At 41.4% G+C, this 24146-nt stretch overlaps 1 protein-coding gene across 9 annotated transcripts in view; it reads left to right on the top strand.

The window, feature by feature from the left end:
* Window positions 1–456: 456 nt before the first annotated feature.
* LOC116055277 (unconventional myosin-IXb) overlaps window positions 457–24146 on the top strand; it is a 64878-nt gene continuing 41188 nt past the window's right edge. For 5 of the 9 annotated variants that reach the window (XM_031307131.2, XM_031307136.2, XM_031307132.2 and 2 more), the window contains exons 1-4: window positions 458–880; window positions 22628–22848; window positions 22984–23203; window positions 23618–24124. In XM_031307131.2, coding sequence (XP_031162991.1) covers window positions 22691–22848; window positions 22984–23203; window positions 23618–24124 — 885 coding nt within the window. In that variant the 5' untranslated portion in view covers window positions 458–880; window positions 22628–22690. Of the gene's footprint in view, window positions 881–22627; window positions 22849–22983; window positions 23204–23617; window positions 24125–24146 lie in introns of all 9 variants that reach the window. The other 4 variants (XR_004106252.2, XM_031307134.2, XM_031307135.2 and 1 more) reach the window with 2 other exon arrangements.

Here is a 24146-nt window from a genome sequence, read left to right as displayed (position 1 = left end):
ATTGTTAACATGAGCAGAGGTTCCCCCAAGACAGAAGAGACCTTTTTTGGAGTTGTGCCAGATAACAGGCATGGATTGGCCAGTTCAGTTCTGTGGTCGAATCATGTATTCACACATATCACGCCCTTTGTTGATACAATGCATAGGATATATACGTTGCTCACACAAAGGAAAGTCAGAGCGGCAAATTTTGATGATTGGGTCGGTCGTCTCTCCAGATATCCATGGGTCTGTAAAATTGATGCTGAATCTTTGCTTGTAATAAACCTTTTTATAATCAAGAACAGTGTCGGCGGATTCCTCTTCATACAGCATCACAGCATTACTATTTAAGACACCACACTAGTACCACCGTCGTAATCCTGCAGAGGGCGATGTTCTTTAGTAAATGTCCCGGAGCAACAGGGTGCCTTCATTGTATAGAATCTGGCTTGTGCCTTTTTCCTCAACTTTTTTTTTTTCCACCGCCCATACTGCTTCTGTTATTTAGCTAGGCAGAGAGAAAGGAAGTACTAGCGACAGGCTAGCTGGTTAGCCGGTCTGAAACCACATAGTCTGTCAGGTCTTCTGAGTCTATTTTACCTCAGACACTGCTTTTCTTTGTGTAACATAGCTAAGCGTATAAAACGTTTTTTGTCGGTTCATGTTGTTTCCACCCCTGTTTCAAAACTGCAAGCTCAACTCTCAACCGTTGTCTGTCGGGGACTCCACCGTTGTTAGCCTGGTTTATACAAGTCAGTCTTGGTTTATTCAAAGGAGAAAGAAAACCACAAACTGAAAAGCGGAGACTTGGTTATCAATATTTTTTCACCAGTTGGTTGACTCGCGGGGAATGCAATCAAGGATTACACCAAGACAATGAGAAATACAATCACTAAAGGTAAAGTTACGTTAAATACTGTTTGCCCGTGCACTTGGCTTTGTACGTGCTTGTTCTGTAAAGCAAGCGTTTAGCTATGGCAAAAGATTATGCACTTGTCGAAATATTTTGGGTTTATTGTTGTCGAAGGTGGTACGTTTTTATGGCTAACGTTGTCAGGCACTGCATTGACAGAGCTCTAAGTTATTGTGAAGCAGCTCAGTTAACATCTGCGACTCGTAAAGTTAACCCTTCTCTATTGAATGTAGCTAGCTAGCTAGCTAGTTTTTAACGTCCCATTTTAAGACAAAATGGAGGTTACCAGCTAACTTTCACAGCCGTCCTGGCTGACTGTAATGATAATTGTTGGTAACAACATGCCGCCTGTCTGGTCAGTGCTCCAGAAGCATAGCTGCATCTAGTTTTGTGTGAATGAGCTGAGAATGTAGGCTGACTTGTTACAGTGCAATGTGCCCAGGCCTGGTTGATATGTGACTAACCTACTTGTCAGTTGCTTGTTGCTTTGCTGGGATCAACAAGTCTCACTTGGATTTCAGAAAAAGCTCCACATTCTTGAGTTGTGTTTTTTTTTTTTTTTTTTTTTTTTTTGCAGACTCTTGAGTCCTTTACATAAATCCAAACCGGAATTGTCTAGAAGGGGGCAACAACTACAGTTTATCCAAATTACCAGTGTATCATAACTGTTATTATGTGCCCTCCATGGTAGTGCACAGTTTATACCCAGTACAGTACAGCCACGGTTGCCAGTGATAGATGAAGTAGTATAATACAGCAACAGATGTATTTAGAGAGATAGATATTGATACAGTATTGTTATTGAGATATGGGATAGGTATTGTCAGGGCATTTAAAAAAAAAAAAAACTAATATAAAGGTCAAATGCTGTTAAATGTTAAATGTCTTTTTTCCCCAGACTTAACAACTGCATTGCAACTAACCAACAACCTTTTGAACTTTATTTGACTGTCTGGCTGAGTAATATCAGCAGTGACTGCCTGTACTTAGCCTACTTTTCCTGTCATTGCACACTAATATTAGTACTGCTCACCCCTGGTTTGTCTATAATCATGTGTAACTACTGTCACCATATCAATTTAGAGGTCAACAATTAGGACTGGGAGATGTGTGTATTTTCCAAAGTTAGTTAATCTAGCTGTTCTATTATTTGCCTATACTCATTTAGTTATTATATCCACGTTACTGGTGATATCGCTGCAATATTGATTTCGAGGTATCTGGTCAAACATGTTTTGTTTTTTGTGATATTGATTTTCGCCCAGATGAAGTGACAATTTTGGAGCTGTTATAACATGCAGTACAGTAGCACATTGGCCAAACCTTAACAGAATCTTCCACACAAAGCTACAGGATCAAGCTCTTGCTACATGACAAACATCTAGCTAGGTGGTGGAAAAAAGTTATCATACATAGGCACTTTACTTGGAAGTTCCTCTCCCTCCTGTTTCCCTTTTTCCATTTATCTGATTTACTTTGTGAACAAACACTGTTGTGCTCTTCCAATGGCCTAACTAGCAAGTCATTTCCTCATTGTAAAATAATGTATATATGCATCATTCTGTGCTTAATAAGCCACATATGACTCAGGCCTTCAAGAATGGCTTGAAATAATCTATCAGACCAGAGTGTAAAGTTACAAATATTCTCCTGCCGGAAGGTTATGGGATGTACAGCAAATGTACTCTGTGACCCTGCAAAACAAGTAGGTGGGGCATCAACCTAAAGTAGATGGAATGAAATCTATTTCATGTTTTAATTTAGTTTAAGTAGTTTTATGAGAGCAAGTGACTGTTGTAAAGTCTATTGTATTTATAATTTAAGTTTAATTTCTCTGCTGATGACACTCAATAAGAACATTGAAACTAAGTAATTTCTATACCACAAATGGATAAATAATTATACAAATCACCATAACAAAACAGTCCGGGACCAATTTTCTTCTGATTTCTTTGCAAACCACAGTTCATCATTGAACTACAAAGCTTCTGCGTGGAATATAAATGAAAGTGACATCTCATTAAGAAGATGAGCTCAACCAGCCAGCCTTTTAAATTAGGTCTTCAAGACCAAACTCTGGAAGTGACGTTAAACAAAATGTAGAACGTGTACAAAATATTTGACCTTGCATGTTTATTACTCATTTTTTAAATGTCATAGTCCAGAATAGAGCTATTAAATATTACCGTTACGAGCATAATAGAATAATTCTGTATGTAACAATATCAGCTGTAATGAGTAGAGTGACACAGGAGGCGTGTGGAGGTGTGGTGGGTGTGTGTGGACTGTGCAGCATTTGTAAGCCCACTGGTGGTGTAGGATCTGCCAACTACTATGCTGTGGATCAAGCATCAGCATATTCAATACAGTCACACACGATCCCCATCTGTCATATTCAAAATCTAATTAACATCCCAATCCCTCAGAGAAAGCTTAAGAGTCAATTCTCCATTTATTAAAAATGCTTCATGTCTCACAATTTAAATAATAGTTACTATTTAGAAATGTAAAAGGGAATAGATGTAACTGAATACCGATATTAGTCAGATATGAACACACAATACTGTCTAAACATGTATGAATGGCATCTGAACTGAAAGCTGTAATATTAATTTTCACTTAATTATTCACTCAAAAGACCTGTCCCAATATCTTCGAATGATTGTAAACAGAAACGCCCACAAATGATGTTGCAATACAGCCAATTTTATCCCATACCTCCTTAAAGTGCTTCTAAGCACTGAGGCAGTCCACAGAACGGCTCTCTGCCATCTTTGAAAGAAAAGGGCCATATGGCTCCCTGCTAATGGTTGGTACTCTGCAAGCACCACTGCAGAGCTGACAGTGGAAGCGGGTGGGGGAAGGAAGACCAATTACATCTCCAGCTCAGCCTTGAGTTGTAATTGGTCTACACATACTAGCGGATGCAATTGTGTAAAACAGCGGATGAAAAGATAATTGCCTCAATGATAGCTGTGCCAAAATATTTCTCAGAGGAGACTCGAGAAGAGATTCAAGGGTTTTCTCAGACTCAGCTTTCATATTCATCTTTATTACATTTATTTTCAACTGCTAAATCTTACCTTGTGATATTAAATAATCATTTCCTCACAGATAACACTATAAATCGGTTCTATCTCAGCTAAGCGTTGTGCGTTTTAACAGTCCACATAGTGCTCTGCTTGTTATAGGCTAGGTCCATTAGAGGTGTGAATCTTCAATGATCTTTCGATTCGATTACGATTATCATGTCTTCGATTCGATATCACGATGCGTCAAATACATTTTTCTGTTAAAGCCATATAGGATATTTAATTCATAGCTTTTCAAGCTTCAAAAACAAATCATTCTGCAGTGCTCTAATACTAAATAAATTGGATACATAAAACTACAGCACTGAGCACATGGCACTTCCTGAATGTGCAAAACATAACAGAATATGTAAACAGAAATGTTGTTAAGCCTACATTAAATTGTAAACAGAAATAATCGATTATGGCCTGGCCAATTATCGATGCAGCATCGTCAATGTCCATGATTCGATGCATCAGTTATTAAAACATTAATTTCAACACCTCTAATGTCCATGTCTTTAGAAGTTTAGGTGTGTAGCTGTTTTAGAACATCAACCTGAGCCACATTAGAGGAACTGTTGTTGTTTCCTAATACGCTTATCAAGCAAGCTGCTCTGCTCTGCTGTGACACCACAACCTCAGCCAGCAAGATAAGTTTATAAAAATATTTTTTAAAGGCAACAATAATCAAGTGTTGGGCGAAGCATGGTAATGAAATTGCAATGGCTTAATTTTGACATTGATGTCTTAGATATGATGGTATGATATGATGGTTAGCTACATATGAGCATTTTATTTTTTGCTGATGACTTCAGAGGGTGTGTGGGCTGTTTGTGCATTGTAGACACTAAAAGCAACTTTGTGGAGGTTGCAATTGATCTGTCAACATATCTGTCTAGTGTCTGTCTTATCTTGTGTGTTTTCAGGGTCAAATTTGTTTGGTGTTTCATGAATTACTTGGAAAGTGTATTTTGTTTCTCACAACTGTTTGATGAATCATGATTAGTGTGGGAAATTAGACCCACATTGGGTGCTGTAGAATATGCTACATGTCGTCAATACCAACCACTCTGGCATTTTATTCTGGTTTCAGCCTACTGTTTGATGTTTTGAATTTATTTATAAATCACATTTAAATACAAGAACAGTTGGCCGAAGTGCTGTAAAATCAAAAAAACATAGAACACAATGAACACAAAAACAACAAAAGATAACAGTTTAACAGCAAAATGACAATGATATATCCTAATGTGTTAAAAGCCTGGGCATAAAAATATGTTTTAAGATGGGATTTGAAAACAGGCAGTGTAGGGGCCAGCCTAATATGTAGAGGCAACTTATTCCAGAGTTCGGGGGCTACTACTGCAAAGGCGTTGACTAGGTAAACCCAGCCAGATCTGCCGGCAATTTGCCCTGCAGCTCAGGCTGGAAACCTGTACATTTATCTATCCTGCTTCCATTACAATTTTGCGGGGACCAATCACAAACTGGCTTATCCACCTGGCGTGCTATTGGTGGGTTTAACACGATGACGATAGAGAAGCGACCAAGCAGCTTTTTGTTTACATTCAACATAGCGGCCACCGAAGCGCAGCAACCCGTTGATGCCGCTGTCGCTGCTATGTCACCCGGATCGTTGGTCTGATTGTTGGACTATCCAGTTGCGTACAGCCCCGAGCCCCGGTAGTCCAGTAACCCAGAAACTTTGGGTGACTTTGCCCTAGGTATGGAGCCCGGCAGGCTGCCGCTTTCTCGTCAGACTGTGTGGAGCTCCTGAAGTCTGACACGTCTTACCAAATTTGCAGTTAGCCATCAATTTTCGTAAAGCGGCCCATATTTGAGCTTTATATAGTTGATTTCTCGCATAAAAAAGTCTCAGAAGTGAATTTAATAACGAAATAGCAGACAAACAATGTATAACATTGCAGTGTTTGAAATATGAGTCCTGCTGTCTCGTCTCCAATGTATGTGTATGTGGTTCGCTCAACCAATCAGCGCGCAGCTCATCTAAATATTCATGAGCATACCATATTTGGAAGAAAGGCTCTTGTTCCAAATAGGCCCATATTAACAGGGTATTTAAGGTAGGGATGTCCAGATCCGATCACGTGATTGGAAATTGGGCCCGATCACGTGGTTTCAGACTCGATCGGAATCGGACGTTACCTCCCGATCAGGACTTGGATATATATGTATATATATTTTCATTATTTTTTAATACATCTATAGTTATGCGGTGGCACAGAGTTAGACCCTTTTGACTCCACACAGAAACAGCAACGCGTGCAGCATGACATCACTTTGTTGCAGAGACGCTATTGGTTAAATGCCGGCACAGTAGAACACGGAAGCATTATAAACAACAACATTGCCATAGCAAACTGTGAGATATGTAACAGAAGTGCTCTGTTTGTTAAGAGTTGTTGAATGTTAAAATAAGGTGAATTAAATAAAAAATAAGGAACATCCTGGATCTGTTTTTTCGCTCTTCTTTATTCTTTTTTTATATATTATAGAAGTATCGGCTCGGGACTCGGTATCGGTAGATACTCAAAATCAAATGACTCGGACTCGGACTCGAGGGCAAAAAAACCTGATCGGGACATCCCTAATTTAAGGGCCCATTGACAGTCCGATTAGCCATCTCCTGGTGTCTGCTGTCTTCCCGGCAGGGAGTGAAGCAGAGGGACCGTAGGCTCTGTTTTCGGTTCTGCCGCTGATTGAGCACAACACTGTTTGTTGTGGTATCGTAGCAACGTTATCCGGTTTCCCTTTTGAATGACAAATAGATTACCGTCACCTGCTGGTATGGTGAGTTATTTCCTCTTACGCAGGCGCTGAATGTATGTGGTACTTGGCCGTCGGCTTTAGTCTCTGCGGTGTGTTCCGCTGCTAATTTTTGGCCAAGACAGAAGGCGACGAGGGCCGACGAGAGGCAACGCCACACACACTAGTCCCCCGGCCGTCGGCTTGATGTGTCAGGGCCTTTAGTGTGAGTGCAGTATTAGGTTACTGTGTTCCTCTTTTATTTTTTGCTTCAGAATCTGACTAATTTAGGTCGCTGATAGAACAAGGACAGAGGAACAGGTCGAGCTATAGTGTGCTGTGGCAGCAGAGTGATTTCTAATGAGTCCCTTAGCAGTATGCCTTGCCTCTATGTGCAGCTGGTTGTGCTGGGGCAACATGATGTAGGCTGCCTGTGGAATGACGCAGACACCTGCAGTCCCATGGTCCTGTAGAAGAGCCTCAGTCTACATTCACACTACTACGTTTCTGTTTAAAAAACGAATGTCTTTTGCTACGTTTATGTCTCGCGTCCACACTACTTCCTGTTTACACCGGCAAGAACCGTGTGCGTGAATGGTCATGTGTTATGCATTGTCAGACGTGTTAATACAGACGGAGATTAGTTGTGCTACTGAGCTAAAATGCTTGTGTGGACATTATTATTATTATTATTATTATTATTATTATTATTATTATTATTATTTTTTTTTTTTAAACGCCGTTAAAAAATGAAAACGTAGTATTGTGGATGTCGCCTCAGTAAGTAGAATATGAATGTTGACACTGACAAGTGTCATTCTGACTGCTGCTATATGAGGTATAGTGAAGGGCTCATTGCCAATGGCTTGGCAGGAAAGTCAAGACATGTAGAGACTTGTGTTTGTATTACATGTACATGTCTGTATCACTGTTACTTACACTGCTGCTGAAGAACACTAGGAAGGGTTAGGTGTCATTCTGCCCTTTTGTAAACCTGAGCGCTCGTTCAGGAGAGCACAATCTAAAACCCTTTTATCACTAAGCCGTTGAAAGAGCTCTATACCTTACCTTCTCATCGCAGATGTTGACAGCTGATTTGAATAGGCTGCAATGTGTAAACATTGAATGATTCCCATCAGTGTATACCTACTAAAGCAAGCTGGGTAGGTGTATGGAAAAAAAGGAAGAGAGGAATGGGAAGGAGGTCAGAAAAGAGCTATGGGACACTGGTATTTGTGAATATGTGTGTGCTTTTGTGTGTACAGTATGTCAGCGCTTAGTCCAATAATGTGACAGCAATGCTCCAGTGTCCGCCTTTCTGTGGCGAAAGATGGGGAGAAAAAATAGCCTTGCGTTCTTTAGAAATCTGCTAACTGAGCTTTGCAGTGTGGATTTGCAGTGACCTGTATTTTGTAGAGACTGGACCAGATGGAGAGTGCAAGCAAAAGAAAGTTAGTGAGTGAGCAAAGCAGTCTGTGTGAGTAGACAATGAGAGGTAAAGAGAGGGAGAGTGGTGAGGATTTAAAGTCATCAATTCCACAAACTCCTTGGTAACGTGGCTCTTTCAATGTGGCAAGCTGAATTAATGGGCTTTATAAATAGACCCAGCTGTAATGATAGGGTATAAGTGAGGAAAAGGCCAACCAACTGTTTAGGGATGGCCTTCTTTTACAATGCATTTGTTTGTTATGATTTAGTCTTCGCACAGCCATCAATGCAAGGCCCAAACACATCAATCCAAGATGATTGGAATCAAAGCTTGATTGTGATGTGATTTTGATTATACCAAATATGCCTGTTTAGATTCTGATTTAAAGGCACAGTTATAAGCCAAGCAAAAGTTTTAACCAAAATATACAACTCAAAAATGTTCCACAGTGAACTGAAAAGTGGTCTGTCAATGTCACGGAAGACATATTTTAACCACTTTCAGGCAGCTTGAGCACAATGACTTCATATTGCATTTAGGTTAAAAGCTACATGTGACATCTTTTTTGTTACTCTCTTTTGGGAAGCAACCCTCCAGTGTTTACATTACCTGCTTTCATCACATTCAAATGTATGGATTGTAAAGAGAAAATTAACCAACATTAACCCAGTTTTACCAGCTGTACAACATGCAGCTCAACAGCCCTGATTTTTAAGATTTCAGCATTTTGACTGTTTTCCCTGTTGAAGGGATAGTTACACTTTTTTGACATGAGGTGGTATGAGTTACTACTCTCTGTTAGTGATTTTGATACTTGGGCTTTAGCTCCGGCAGAGACTCCTGTGGTTGGAGATCTCCCAGTGAGAGCTTTTAACTTGTCAGCCAAAAATGAGCAGCAGCCACACAGGGTCACTAAACAAAAACATTTCCACTACAAAAACATACAAAAATAATTGTCCACAATAGATTATGACATATTTTGCATGATTCTACTGTTTTATTCTCGTCTTAGACCCATGGATCCCATGCATCACTATCATTACTGGTCAACAACACATGCAACCTCTTGCATAGAAAAATAAAATTGAATCTGTGCTTATATCTCACAAGTCTGACAAGCCTTCTGTCATTTGCTCCCTTCCCCCTCAGCTGCAGGGGTCACCCTCAGGAAGGTGTGTGTGTGTGTGTGTGTGTGTGTGTGTGTGTGTGTGTGTGTGTGTGTGTGTGTGTGTGTGTGTGTGTGTGTGTGTGTGTGTGTGTGTGTGTGTGTGTGTGTGTGTGTGTGTGTCTTGACTGACTAGTTGATGGCTGTGGTGAGTGCTAACCTCCCCCTCCATCCTCTCTGCGGTCACTGATCCTGTCCCTTGGCTCTGGATTATGGGCAGAGAGAAGGCACACCCTGAGGCTCTATTTCTTACTCTGCACCATGGTCTATCTCTGAGGGTGACTGTCAAAATTGGATCATTAGGCATAGCTAACAAAGGCCAGGCAGATACAGCCTTGAGTGCACCTATCATTATAATTTACCTAAATGTATATCAAAAAGCCACCTCTTTCAGTTCTTCCTACAGTTAGAGGAAATGGACAGAAACTAGCCGTAAGAGCATTTAGTGGACCATTGTTTAGGCTAAATTGGACTTAATTGTAATATTTTGTTGTCTAAAACACTGCCTCCAACAAGCATATTCGACACAACCATCGTCTACTTCAGCTCACCTGCTTTATCTTTTACTATCGTCAAACCACGGAAGTCACACAATTGCCATGTGTAACTAGTAGTTTGGGTTGTTTTAGTGCACATAAAGCATAACAGTTATGTACATTCTAAAAAAAACATGAACTCCTGCCTGTATGATGGCGATAAATATGCACATTGCATGATGACTATGTAATGACCAGGGTATTTGAAGTTCTATCTGTGGTCTCTTTTTGTGTTGTGGAGATGCAAATACAGAGGAGGAAAGAGATTTAAGAATGAACCTGAAGTCCTAAGACTTTATAAAGGGAATCATACAGATAATACAGCCCCTAATCTAATACTTAGTCCACCGAAATCCTCTTTTTAAAGGTGGAAGTATATTGGCACAAATTGGGTTGGTTTAAGCGTTATGGACAAGTCTAACGAAGTAGACTTCCAACGTCAATCCTTTTGAAATGATGTGAGGAAAAAATTAATAATCTCAGCCAGGCAAGGTGGTAGAGTTGACGGAACATTCCTATTATACGTGCCAGGGCAAAAGCAAAGAGGACAATGGTGAAGGCGGCACAGCGTTGGATTAGTGCATACAAGGTCCACAAAGCGCTACTTAGAAGCGCATGACGTTTGTTGTTGTAATTAGTGTGTAAGTGTGTATTTCAGTTTATGATGTTTATTGGCTAAAATGCCCTTTAAACTTGAGTTAATTTGGAGTGCATTGCATAATGTTCATGTGATAGTGAGTAAAGTTGCATTCACAAAACCGAGCATGGTGATTACTCCACTTTATTCGCATATTGCATTGATTACAGTTTGATCAGATTATTTGTGTTCATGTAAACAAACATGGCCATTACATTACCTGGAAATGATTAGTTTTGGATCACTATGTAACAAGGCTTGATCTTCTTTTGAAAACAAAATGACACTTTTTTTAGGTACGCAATAATTGCGATGTACCGTATGTTAGCCTTTGACTTACATTTCCTGTGTAAATATATTAATACAACGCATGTATTTTGGTCATTCTTAGCACTTTGTGTTCAGCAGTAGGATTGGACTCTGTGCCACAGCCTGCTGACTGCAGCCCTGTCTTACCACTAGATTCCTGGAGGGCTGCGGAGAGTGACAAGGGAAGTAAAAGAGAAAAAGCCAAGCACCGAAGAGTACAGACAAGGGAGGCACAGACGGGGGGACGAGATGGAAAGAAAGAGACAAGCTGAGGATAGAAGGAGAGGGAGATGGAGTGGGAACAGTAGACCATGGCTATGATCTCTATATTGGCTGGGCTGTGCTCTGTTCTGTTTGTTTTTGCTCTATTTTTACTGTGCAGTCTGACTGTGGTCACTGATGAATGCCTCCATATGTAAGTTACATTTAATCTGACAGAATCACTCAGGAACTCTGGCCCCGGCGAGAGTGTTAAAAGACATGATGGGATCTGTACAGAAGAAAAGAAAGGGACAGTAAGAAAATGTTTTAGAAAATGGCTTTATATGGTATATGACGTTGAACAGCATCCATTTTGCTCTTTCCTACTGTTACTGTCCAGTCCACTACTCTAAAAACAATATAGATGGGTTAGAACGACATTATCCTTTCTAAGATGCTTATCATCCACACGTTGGTGTGTGAATCTGCCAGGCCACCCAAACATCATCAGGACAAACCACAGGGAAGATTGTTTCAGTAGATTATACTAGCTGCACCACATAATCTATTGTATGTCACAATGTCTAAGTTTCTTTTTCTCCCTTTTGTTACTCTTTATTACACATCCTTCATTACATGCTCTTTTTGCTAGCCCCCCCGCTGCTTTTTGTCCCAATTCAAGTTCAAACTGAGGTTAAGGCAGGTATAAAATGTGGGATGAGTAATATTGTTGAGGTGTTTCTCAGTTGGTAGAGCGGGATTTTGGCACTGCTTTTAGTAACCCCCACTAAAACATGGTGCCATAGCAGAGAGAGCAGAGGCTTTAGTTTGTTTTAGATGTTTAAATCTCAGTTTCTGCCTGCTACCTGAGATGTATGCTTACAGGCAGAAGCAGTTTGGCATTGTACCCTGTTGTCTGAACTTTTTTTTTCTGAGGAATAAAGAAAAGCGTGTGTGGCATGTGTAACCAGTGGCAGGGCTAAGGGATTTTAAATAAGTATTAACTTGGTGCAGTGACTATTCTGGTGCTACAATGGAGTCATGTGTTTGGGAAATGTTTTTTAGAGCTGGGTAGCCCACATGAGTGACTGTGTACAATAATCCCCTCTGTCTGCCTCCTTCCCTTTGCTTCCTTTTCTCGTCTTCCTGATTTCTGCCTGCAGCTGCCCCCATCTCCAGACGACATACTGTATGCTGGTGTGTTTGTGCATGTGGTTTGTCGCACTGAACGGGAAGGAAGTGTTTCTGTAACTGGAGACCATCCTGTGCAGCCTCAGATCAAATGCACCTGAATCCAATAAACACATTGTGCAAATATTAGCATTTATTTAACAGGCTTATTTATTTAGGTAGGGCTGCAACTAATCATTTTTATTAACAATTAATCTGTTGATTAAAGATATTTAGTTTACTATCACAGAACACTAAGGATACCAGCAAATATTCCCATTTGAGAACGTTGAACCAGTGAAATTTGAGCTTTAAAAAACAATGTATTTAAGGATTAATAGATTATCAAAATTGCGGAGGGCTAATTGATGATTAACTAATCTATTAATTGACTAATTGTTTCAGCTCTTCTGTATATTTTGGGCAAATAATTTAGCTTCCTGACTTGCTATCTACACACTGCCCAGACTACTTTTTGCTGGCTGTTACAGAAATACCACCAACATTAACAATATTTTTTAAACCAACAGCTCTACAAACCTTGACGAGTTTAGAATTTATTTGACAAATACATTATATTGTACTTGGCTGGTGTTTATGTTGTTTTGTCCACCCCCTGAATGCCTGTAATAAGAACATACTAGTGTCCTACATGTCATCATTTAGCTGTATTTGTCCACCACTGGTCTAAAGTAGTCCATTATTAGTCCAACATGGCTGAGATGACTGCTCCGGAAAACTCTGGAATCCCCTGTCACCACCAACCAGCGTGGAATCCCAAAACAGCCAATCAGACTCAGCAGAGACCTTCTGGGTTGCATTAAGTCAGACATGCTATGCCCTCACTGGCCTGGTGTATTTCATGTGGATGCTGCTGCTTTGAATCTAGAGTTTCAGCTCATCACACTGATTGAAAACATATATTTCTCTGCGCCATCTTGATTGCTATGCATCATCTCATCCCAGTATTGACCTCTGGATGAAAGAACCTGGACACTTATGTCAGTGCAAGGCATACGTTCAAGGCTGGGATATTATTTGGGGAGTGTTTGAATGTGTATATTTGCATGTGAGCTTCACTGTGCTCTGTTGCAGCCCTCTGCCTCATGTTTTGAGTGGTTTGATTCAAATCCATTTTGTTGGCCTTTTTACTTTGCCCACTGGGGCTTGCCCTCAGGTCTCGTTGACTGGATGATAAAGGGGAATTATTTGTAAACCAAAAACACCAGGGCATGGGTTTTTATAGGAAGCAGAGTTCTCTCAACACTGAGCTTCTCCTGTACTCGGTGTAGTTTGGCATCTGGACTGAGTTAAAGCAGCAGTGCTAAATGTTAGGCAGTGGGGAGCAGAGGGGGGTGATCAGTGGGGGGCCGAAGTGGAGGCATTGGAGGGTAGCATTGGGAGAGATTCTGTTAAAGATAGTGGTATGACAGGAGAGATGTAGGGAAGGGGGCAGAGTTAAGGAAGCAGTTGAAAACACAGCAGTCCAGACGGGTGGCGAGACACGGGGGAGTAGTGTAAGGCTGTACCCTGGCCTCTTGATTACTGACCTGCTGTGAAATGTACATAAAGTAGGAGTTCATAAAGCTGTGGCTAAAACTAATGTTGGGTTGCCTCAAGCAACAGCAGAACATGCTGATAGGCCTTGGATGAGTAACACAGCCATTATTACAAGTTGTCTTGAAGTAGGTTGTCCAGTGTGTCCACAGCCAGCCTCAGCTGAATGACCTGTGTGTGTCATGGGGTTATACCTACCTCCGAGCGATGTCAAATGAACAACAGCCTGCTTCAGTTTGTCAATACGTGGCTCAGACACATGATATTGGGATTGGCAGATCAATGGATTGCACTCAGATGACCATGTTATAATTGATTAGTGTTGTTCATGGCAGTTATGGTGATTTATTGTGATAGACAGCTGGCTAACTTGAGTTTAGTTATGGCTTGGAAAACCAAGCTGTCGAATGGTGTGTTGTTTATCTCTCTCAAAGACTGCCACTGTGCAATTTGGCTGTAAGACCAAACGGCATGTGTGATCTCTTTCTCTGCACTTTATACTCCTTTTCTAGCAGCTTACTTGTGGCAGAGAAGAGGATTTTGACCATGAGCTTGGGCTCCGTATTGAATGAATAGGTTAATATCAACGACAAGTCAAAGACTGGATCCCTGCGGCTCCTCTCTCCTTTATCCTCTTCTTTAGACGGCAGCAGATGCTCCTCAGCTCTGGTTTTATTGTTCATGGCTGGCCAGCCTGGGAGCTGACTTAAAAACAGGGGGGAGGAGATGAGCTTTTAGTGCCCTTTTTCTTCCTTCTCCTTCACTCTCTCCTCATAGTTCCCTCTCTATCTGTGTTAGTCTTATTGAGCCCAGTTGGTGTCTGCTGGATGAGTTAATTCCTTGATTGAGGTTTTGGTCCCTTTTAAACAAAAGGCTCCATCTTTGAATAGGCTACATGGCTCCAGAGGGAGGGCTCTCAGCCATTCATAGCCATTTTGGGTGCATCTGCACTTCCTATAGAGCCTCAACTGTGAGGCTGATTTAACACCAGTCAGCAGCAACCGGAGCGATCTTTCTTTCTCTCACACAAGTCCCAAGTGCATTTATGAATCCCTAAGACAACACGTGCGCACACACACACACACACACACACACACACACACACACACACACACACACACACACACACACACACACACACACACACACACAGGCCGAAACCCGTAGGAAGCACACACACAAATACACACACACACACACACACACACACTGAATCTGTACTTCCCTTGCTTCTGCTTCTCATTATGCCCGGAGGACAATACAGCCTGCGTTGGCAAAGAGCCAGCCCCTCTCATCCCCATTAGGTCATGCAGAGAGAGTTGTAGTGGTGATGGATACCTCAGTGACCTCAGCGGCACTGTCCCTTGGGAGAGAAAAGGAGCTTATGTCTACAGCATTGCAGCCAGGCACACAGATATACCCTGGAAAGGGTGTAGGTGGACCTGGGGATTTTGATAGGTTTGAAATTGTGTGTAAAACAAAACATTTAACTTGAGCACAAATGTTCAAATGGTTAACCTCCTAAACCCCATAAAGACTTCAGCGGGTCCATCATTACAAGCACATGTTGTCAGAAAAAGCACAGTTTAAACCCACAGATCTTAATTTAAATTCTAGTGAAGCTCTCAAGATTTCCAAAGATATCAGAATTGTAAAAGCGTTGGTGGATGGATATGAACAATTCATTCAAGAAATAGTTTCAACAAAGCCTTGGAACAAGCTATATAGGACCTTTACTGCCAGTCCAACATCTTCATGCTTCACGAAGCAGTCAGACATGTATTTTCTGTGTGTGATTTACCTGACGCATTCCTTCTTACTACATAGTCACAACCAATCGTCTCTACAATTACGCCTAACTTACTTATTGTTTCTGAGTCAGATCCAGAAAAGTGTGCTTTACAACACTCAACTTGGGAAATGTAGCCTTGCATTTACTCATTAGGGTGAAGGGATTCCTGTTACTTTTTTTTCTTCTTTCGGGAATGGTACCTATGATAGGAGCTGCTTGTAGCCCTAACTCGTGAGATTTATCTGGCGTCCTGAAGTGGAATTCTGGGAGTCACCATATCTTTAGTCCACACTCACTGTTGACATAGCTTGCTTACTTTTGGATCACCTCTTTGTGTTCATGTGCTTATTAGAGTGTGAGGCATACAGTGACGGAAAGAGGCTGGAGGAGTGAGAAAAAGAGTTAACATGGAGAAATGCATATTATTCCAGCTGAAGCTCATTGACCCTTGATGTGTCACTGGGTCATTAACTTCGTGCCAGATTATAGAGTCAGCTGGTGGTGTCTCAGCACTGACTGGCTTCTCTGTTTATACAGTCAGTGTATATATATATATATGAGTGTGATTGTCTTGGGAGGTCCATTTGGAAGAAAATGTTGCACAGACTAAGGGCATTTTCACACATGAAAGTCCGAACCAAGGTCCAGACCAAGGTTCATGTTTTTGTTACATTGTATACATTTGATCCGGTAAGTTTTGGTTTCACACTGCAGTTATGCAAGCGCACTAAAGATCTATACGTGACAAAACTACGTCCTGCCGTCATCACATACGTGAGCTGCGTCTCCAGATACTTATAATTGATTGGTTTGTAGACAGGCTTCCCCTCCTCTCGTATCTTCTCTCTGTGTCTGAGTTTTTTCAGCTGACTGCTGCTCTCCCTTACTGCCGCGGCTCTTTTTGTTTTGTTGTGATGTTGAGAAGCAAGACACGGGAACTTTCTGGAGAATTTATTCAGAGACAAACGGAAACCTACACTGTACATTTACTACCACTTAACAAATAAACTGCTGATGTATTCTCTGCTCTGATAGCCGACAGCTGTCTGCTCTGAGCGCATTCACCGTCACTCTCACTCTCTCATGTAGCCTACACACTAAGCACCAAGCTATTCCTTAAAGGAGCTATTCCCTGGTCTTGTAACACAAGGAGAGCCTGCCAGAGCTTCTTCTATTTGGTCCGAAAGTCCGAACCATCCAAAAAATGCTTTCACACTGTAAACAAACCGGACCATGTTTGACCAGTTTGGTCCGGACCGAGACCACCTCTTTTGGTCGGACCAAAATTTGGTCTTTTGATCCGGACCGTGGTCCGGGGGAGGTTTCACACCTATAATTTTGGTTCGGATCAAACTGAAAAGTCCGAAAGTCCGGACCAAATGAGGTATGTGTGAAAACGCCCTAAGAGCATGACACTTAAGGGCGTTTTCACACTTACCTCATTTGGTCCGGACTTTCGGACTTTTCAGTTTGATCCGAACCAAAATTATAGGTGTGAAACCTCCCCCGGACCACTGTCCGGATCAAAAGACCAAATTTTGGTCCGATAAAAAGAGGTGTCTCGGTCCGGACCAAACTGCAATGGTCCATGGTCCGGTTCGTTTATAGTGTGAAAGCATTTCTTGGATGGTTCGGACTTTCGGACCAAATAGAAGAAGCTCTGGCAGGCTCTCCTTGTGTTACAAGACCGGGGAAGCTCCTTTTTAAGGAATAGCTCGGTGCTTAGTGTGTAGGCTACATGAGAGAGTGTGTGACGGTGAATGCGCTCAGAGCAGACAGCTGTCGGCTATCAGAGCTGAGAATACATCAGCAGTTTATTTGTTAAGTGGTAGTAAATGTACAGTGTAGGTTTCCGTTTGTCTCTGAATAAATTCTCCAGAAAGAAAGTTCCCATGTCTTGCTTCTCAACATCACAACAAAACAAAAAGAGCCGCGGCAGTAGAGGAGAGCAGCAGTCAGCTGAAAAAACTCCGACACAGAGAGAGGATACGAGAGGACGGGGAAGCCCGTCAACAAACCAATCAATTATAAGTATCTGGAGACGCAGCTCACGTATGAGGGCAGGACGTAGTTTTGTCACGTATAGATCTTTAGTGCGCTTGCATAACTGCAGTGTGAAACCAAAACTTACCGGATCAAATGTATACAATGTAACAAAAACATGAACCTTGGTCTGGACCTTGGTTTGGACTTTCATGTGTGAAAACGCCCTAAGGCTTCTAAGAGAGATCATAGACACTAAAACAACTGGCCATATAAAGGCAAAATATTTCTTTTCTCTCTGCACTAATTGGCACTCTAGACTTACTATCGCTCCTCCTCTTCTCTGGGTGGAGCTTTTTCCTTCTTTTTTTTTTTTTAAAGTTGGGTGAGGAAGACAGAGGAGGAGTTGGGAGAAAGTGAGTAAGACCTGCTTGGCTTATTTCACTCCTGCCAGTGTCTGTCAAAACCTCTTCCTGCCAACTCCACCTTCAGTTATGGCATTAAATTAGTGCTTGTTTTATGCTATATATTTTTTTCTCTTTCCAGTTTGGCAGAGGGGTATTTACTGTTCTTAATTGTTCCTGTGCGCATGCATGCAACACACTTTTATTCACTGATTGTGTACACTAGTGCTGGTCAGAATAACAGCACATAAAATGCGCCCTAACTTTCAGTACGGCTCTGTGACATATTGACCCACATAGTTCCCCTGTGACCGAGGATGCACTAGTCCAGACATGAATGTGTGGTCAAAGAAAATTAAATCTAAAAGAAAAATGTAACTATAATCCCACAGTTAGTAGTTTTATTAGCTGTTGAATTTGTTTTTTTTCTGATTGATTGTTAATTTTCTGTTGTTTTAATTAATCAACTGAGTAACATTTCTGTGTGTAGGCCAATCTTTATTTATCTTGATTATTTATCCCAATGAATGCACAGTGGAAGTAATTTACTCCAAGCCGATTCTCCTTGACTGGATAATAAGGGGATAGGTGGGATGAGGTTAGTGAGTCCAATGGGGATGAGTGGTACCGCCTTTTATAAAAATGTCTGGTTTAAGAAGCTTGTTAGTTGTTAATGCCCCCTCATGCCCACAGTAAGCAGCTGAAGGGCCTCTGTCTCCCCTCAGTTGTAGCCCTGTGCTCTAGTGTCTTCCCATCAGCCCTCAGTAAGCAGCTAAAGTGCCAGGCTAAGCCTACGCAAAGCAGACAACCCAGAGTCTTATCTGAGGAATGCTGGGCATCCTTGCAGAGGATCTCCTCCGCAGGGAGGAAGCTGCATTATCACAAAGCCTTCGTCTCCTTTGATTGTCCCCTGGGACTTCTCTATTTTCTATCTTATTTTAGGTGTTTACTTTTCTCTCTGTCTGTCCTTCTGCCCTTCCCCTCTTTTTCTTTGTTCAGTTTTCTCTCTGTCACTTCCCTTTTTTTCTCCACACATCCACATGAACTAAGATGAAATGCTTTTCGTCTTACACACATATACTGTACTATATATTTGCTGTTTGGAAACTAGCAGCTCAGGAGTTAAAGTAACAGATTTAAACCAGACAGGGCCCATGATCGAGGATAATAATGATGCTGTCTTTTGTGGTCTCTGCAGTTTTGCATGCCTTGGCATTTTACAGGCTTGCAAGTTTTTGGGACTGTGGTCAGCTATTTTGGCAAAGGCACAAGCTCATGACTCTCAAGCTGCTTTATTTTTCCTCTAATTCTCTACTGTGACCTAAATGATACCAGAGTTGGCTCTGTTAAGATATATTTGTTGTTGCAGTTTTGTATTTGGTCCATTATGGTATGTAGTGATCTTTGTCCTTAAGTATGTCTTAACCAACAAATTCGGCAAAAAGAAAACAGTACCTGAAAACAGGCTTGAACAATGCAAAATGATCAATTAAGACAACCCCAGAAACATTGGGTGGATACACCCAACCAGTTACTAGCAGCACCATGTGGTTTGGTAGCTTGCTATCTTGTTTTTAGTTTGAGATGTTAATTCTTCTAAAGATAGCACTGTTGTGTTTTCTGATTATTCCTTTCTTGAAAACAATTCTCATGGTTAAACAGTACAGGAAGAGACAAAACATTATCTTGATATTTTTGCACATGATTGAAATGAGCTATCCTGTTATTTGAGCTAATTCACATGTGTGTGTATCATTTATGATAACTCCACAGAACACATTGGTTATGTCAGTTATTGTAAAGTTTCAGTGAAAACAAACCTCATGAAGGAATGGATTTGGGAGAGCGGCCTCTTTTCCCTCAGCGTGCTTTTTTGGGCATATCTCAGACAATAACATTTCTTATTTTTCAGGTTGAGAAAATAAACTCTTTCGTCTTTGCTCAAATGATGAAATTGATAAACTGTAGGCCTTGGTACTCTCAGGACTGGACCCGGGGATCAGGTTACTAAGGCAGGCCACTCTGCATGCCATAGAGTTATTTAAACCAGGTTCCTTTCTCCCAAAGGGGGACTTATAGTGTACGCAGAATACATTACTGATGCAAAGCCACACTACATGATCCATCATTAGACCAAACCTTACCCAGCTGCTGTCTCTGTGATTCACACTCAACTATAATTGACTATTCTGCATTCATTTTTGTTACAGACGGCCTTAACCTGGATCATATTCCTTTGGCTGTGGACCAGCTAGATGTTACGGTGACTGAGAGTGTGTCCTTAAATAGTATGACTCAGTATGACTTTAAAGTCTTTTAAATGAATCACTGTCGGCCAAGCTTTCTGTTCATCAACTACAATGTAAAGCTGTCATCATGTCAGTCCACTAAAGTAACCACAGCAACACACTGTCAGTAATTTTGGTGTGGAGTCAAGTTAACTCGCAGTTGTACTAAGAAGTATGATTGTATAAGGATTTGAGTGCTAATTACAGAGTAGTGTTAGCCCTACGTGGTTTTGTACTGACGCTAACTACTGTAAACTAAGATTGTGGTGCGAAAAACTGCTACTAGTTGTACATGGATGAACCCAACTGTTCTCTTTTCTCTATGTGCAGGTTGCAGATAGCCATGTGTTCATTGAAGATTTAAAGATTGTTATTTAAAGTTTAGTTTTCTTTGAAACAAGAACATGAGGCCATTTAGGACAAATGTGTGACGTCAGTAGAAGTTCAGCATGCTGTGAGCTCTTGCTCAACTTTTACAGAACAGCATGTAAACGCTGTGGTTAAATTTATTATTTTGCATTAATGCTTGTGTAATAAAACCTTGCCTGCTCATACCTGACAGTAGAACTAGTCACATGTTGAGGAGGACTGAAAGTATGCATGTTTTCATTACAACTATAAACCACATCATCTGATTTTTCTGATTAGTACGCCGTCAACCAGAAGTATGGTATAGTGATTGGTTTGAATTAAAACCTCTATTATGGCCCTCTGTTGCCAAACTCTTACTTAAAACAGTGCTGCGGTTACACGAAAGGGTTCTCAAAGAATTGGTGTCCGACCTTGTTGACTCCAGAGTTTAATGGCATGGGACCCGGTCATGTGATTCATCAGTAATACGTTTGTCCTGCCCCCTTAGTTTTTTTTGTGGTTTAGTTCATAAAAGAGCCTGGTAAATCTTCAAGGCAGCTTTACCTCGGTCAGGAAATCAGTGATAACAGTAGTAAGGTCTAAACAAACCTCTACTTGGTTCTCAGTTAATGGTCTGCCCAGCGCTCTGTGATGTTGTAAGTGCTTTAGTGTTGGAACCTTGCCAGGCAGAGTTGAGTTATCCATGGATTGAGAGATAAGTTATTGTGGTGAAAAGTTGCTAAACACTATCATGTCGGTTCTTCGTCCTACATCACTGTAGGTGTCTTGTCTGTGAGAACGAATAACATAACTATAATAACAACTAGTCATTACACCATTTGTGGTTTCGGTGTTCTCTGTTTTTGTGTCTTGGTTGCTGTCGTCAAGCGGAAGGGTTCACTTTCTGTGCAGCATCTGTAGCTGCAACTTACAGTAAAGTTTCAGTGGCAAAGCTATTTACATTTGATGTGACAACAATGCACTGCAGTGTTTTTAAATTCGAGTCACCACTGATGCACTTGTCTGAACCCTGTGCCTAGGCTTATGTGCTTTCTAGAGCAATATTCTTCTCTTTATTTTGTTGAAATGGAAGTACAGTTTAATCTTTGTTTGACCTACTCTGAAGACTGTGTTTTTAGATGTTAGGACAACCACACACTGGAAACTATCTACATTTACTCAATTTAACAATTAGCTTTCTCTGTCAGATATCATACAATCAAAATGTTTTGAAGTTTGCCTTAAAGTTTGTTTTGTTGTTTCAAGTTAACATTTTAAGTGTAGCAGTTATCACTTCACACTTATGTTAGCTTTTTCACAACATGAGGATAGGATCAGCAATTTACACTTTGTGTTTTTACACTTAATTTCTCTTCTAATATTTCTGAAACATTTCAGTGGATTGGTAAACATTTGGTAAGTGGGATTACTATTTAGCTTTGGGTACTCTGCTCACTGTAGTGTAAAGGGTTTTAATATGTTTATGATAAACCACTGATTACAGAAAAATAGGTTTAGGAAAGTAAATGACTTCATGGGACACAGGCCTCACGAATGATCTGTTGCTAATTTATAAAGCCTGTATCCTATCAAACTGTTATATTTCTTCTATGGGCCTCTCATCTAGGCTAATCTAAGACACATCTCTGTAGCGGAGTTACGTTATGTCCAGAACGTAAAATTCAGAGAGTAAAATATCAAGGATTAGCTTCCCATGTTGTTTGAGACTATTTGTAAATCAACTATTTTGTTTGCATTTTAAAATGCTTGCTCAGAGCTGCAATGATGCACTGTTCAGGCTTTTAGAAAGCTGCAGTGGTTTATATTGAAAACCATTCACTGTCTTGCAGTGTTTCTACTGGCATTACACAAGTGCTAAATGTTTATTGGAATAGAATAGCTAATTGTTGGGGAAAAAAAGTCTGTCCTCCCTAATGTAACTGCAGAGGTTTCTGCTGTGACCTCAAAGCCTCATTTTATCATGGTCCATTGTCAATATGTGAAATTATCAGGCACCATTGTCAGTGTGGATGTATACAAGTGACACCAATTTTCACTGATCATTTACAGGTGCTGCGTGGTGAGAGGGAAGCAGTGGGTGCGGCATGCTGAGGCCACTCCCCCTGGCCCAGGATGAGTGTCAGAGATGGCGCTGCCACCATGGCAACGAACGCTGGTGGAGGAGGGGGGGGAGGCGGGCCAGCTTGCCCCAACGATCATGATGGCCGCTCATACCTGCTCCAGATCTACCCACGGTTGGCTGCCCAGTCCACCACCTGCTGCAACCTTAGGTGAGCGTGCCACAGCATTACAGTTAGAAAATGTAGCAATAACAATAAATGTTTAGATATGATGTTGTTAAAGTAGAGGAACTACTGTAATGCAGCATTGATCAAGTTTAGCAATTACTTTTTTCTACTCATCAGAGTGCAGAAAGATGCGACAGCAGCCTCCGTGATCTCAGATGCTGCCACGGCACTTGGGCTGGACCCTGGTCGAATGTATGTGCTGGCAGAGGTGAAGGAATGTGGCGGAGAGGAATGGGTGCTCGAAGCTGGAGACCTGCCAGCACAGAGGTTTCTGCTGTGGCCTCGGAAAGCCCAAGAGAAACACCCTCAGAGCCTTGGCTTTTACTTCTTACTACAGGTAGAGTTGACGGCACACAGTTCACTTTGCAGTCAGACTCGGTGTATTTGGACCGCTGAGAAGTGTCCTTCCACTGTCTGACTATTACATTCTGCTTCGTTCTGCTCTCACTTCCTCTTCGTTGCCATTTTCAGTGAAGAACAAAACAAGTAGTCAACCTAAATAACAAATTACACTCTAATGATGGAAAATATAACAAAAAAGGCAGTTAATAAGCTACATGCAAAATGTTTCCCAATATAATTTCATCCCTGTGAGTTCTATACCATTTGGGACTGCCCTTTACCATTTGACTGGTTTTAAGAAATTCAAACAACCCAGAATAATTTTAACAGCATCGGACAGATGCAAGTGCATCAGTTTCATCAGTATATGGTTAAGCTACGTTTTTTTCTTTTCCTTCCCCTGATCCAGGAGAGGAACCATGATGGCACTATCCATTATGTCCATCTTCCACCTGTGACTAAGGAGCAGGAAGCACAGCTAGCCGCCAGGGGCTTCCTTCCTCCTCCACAGGACAACTTTGCAGACCTCTGCAACCTCCCCGTCCTCAATGAGGACAGCATATTAAACAACCTGCGCAAGCGCTTTTACAAGAAAAAAATCTACACCTATGCAGGCAGCATCCTCATCGCCATCAACCCTTTTAAGTTCCTGCCCATCTACAACCCTAAGTATGTCAAGATGTACGAGAACCACCAGCTGGGCAAACTGGAGCCTCATATTTTTGCTATCGCAGATGTGGCCTACTACGCTATGCTCAGGAAGCGGGTCAACCAGTGCATCGTCATCTCTGGGGAAAGTGGCTCAGGCAAGACCCAGAGTACCAACTTCTTGATCCACTGTCTGACTGCACTCAGCCAGAAGGGCTATGCCAGTGGGGTGGAGAGGACCATACTGGGAGCTGGACCGGTCCTGGAGGTAAGATGTTACCATGTGTGAC

The sequence above is a fragment of the Sander lucioperca genome, chromosome 11, assembly GCF_008315115.2.
Source record: "Sander lucioperca isolate FBNREF2018 chromosome 11, SLUC_FBN_1.2, whole genome shotgun sequence".
NCBI classification, from domain to species: domain Eukaryota; kingdom Metazoa; phylum Chordata; class Actinopteri; order Perciformes; family Percidae; genus Sander; species Sander lucioperca.
This window is presented reverse-complemented; position numbering and strand designations above follow the sequence as displayed.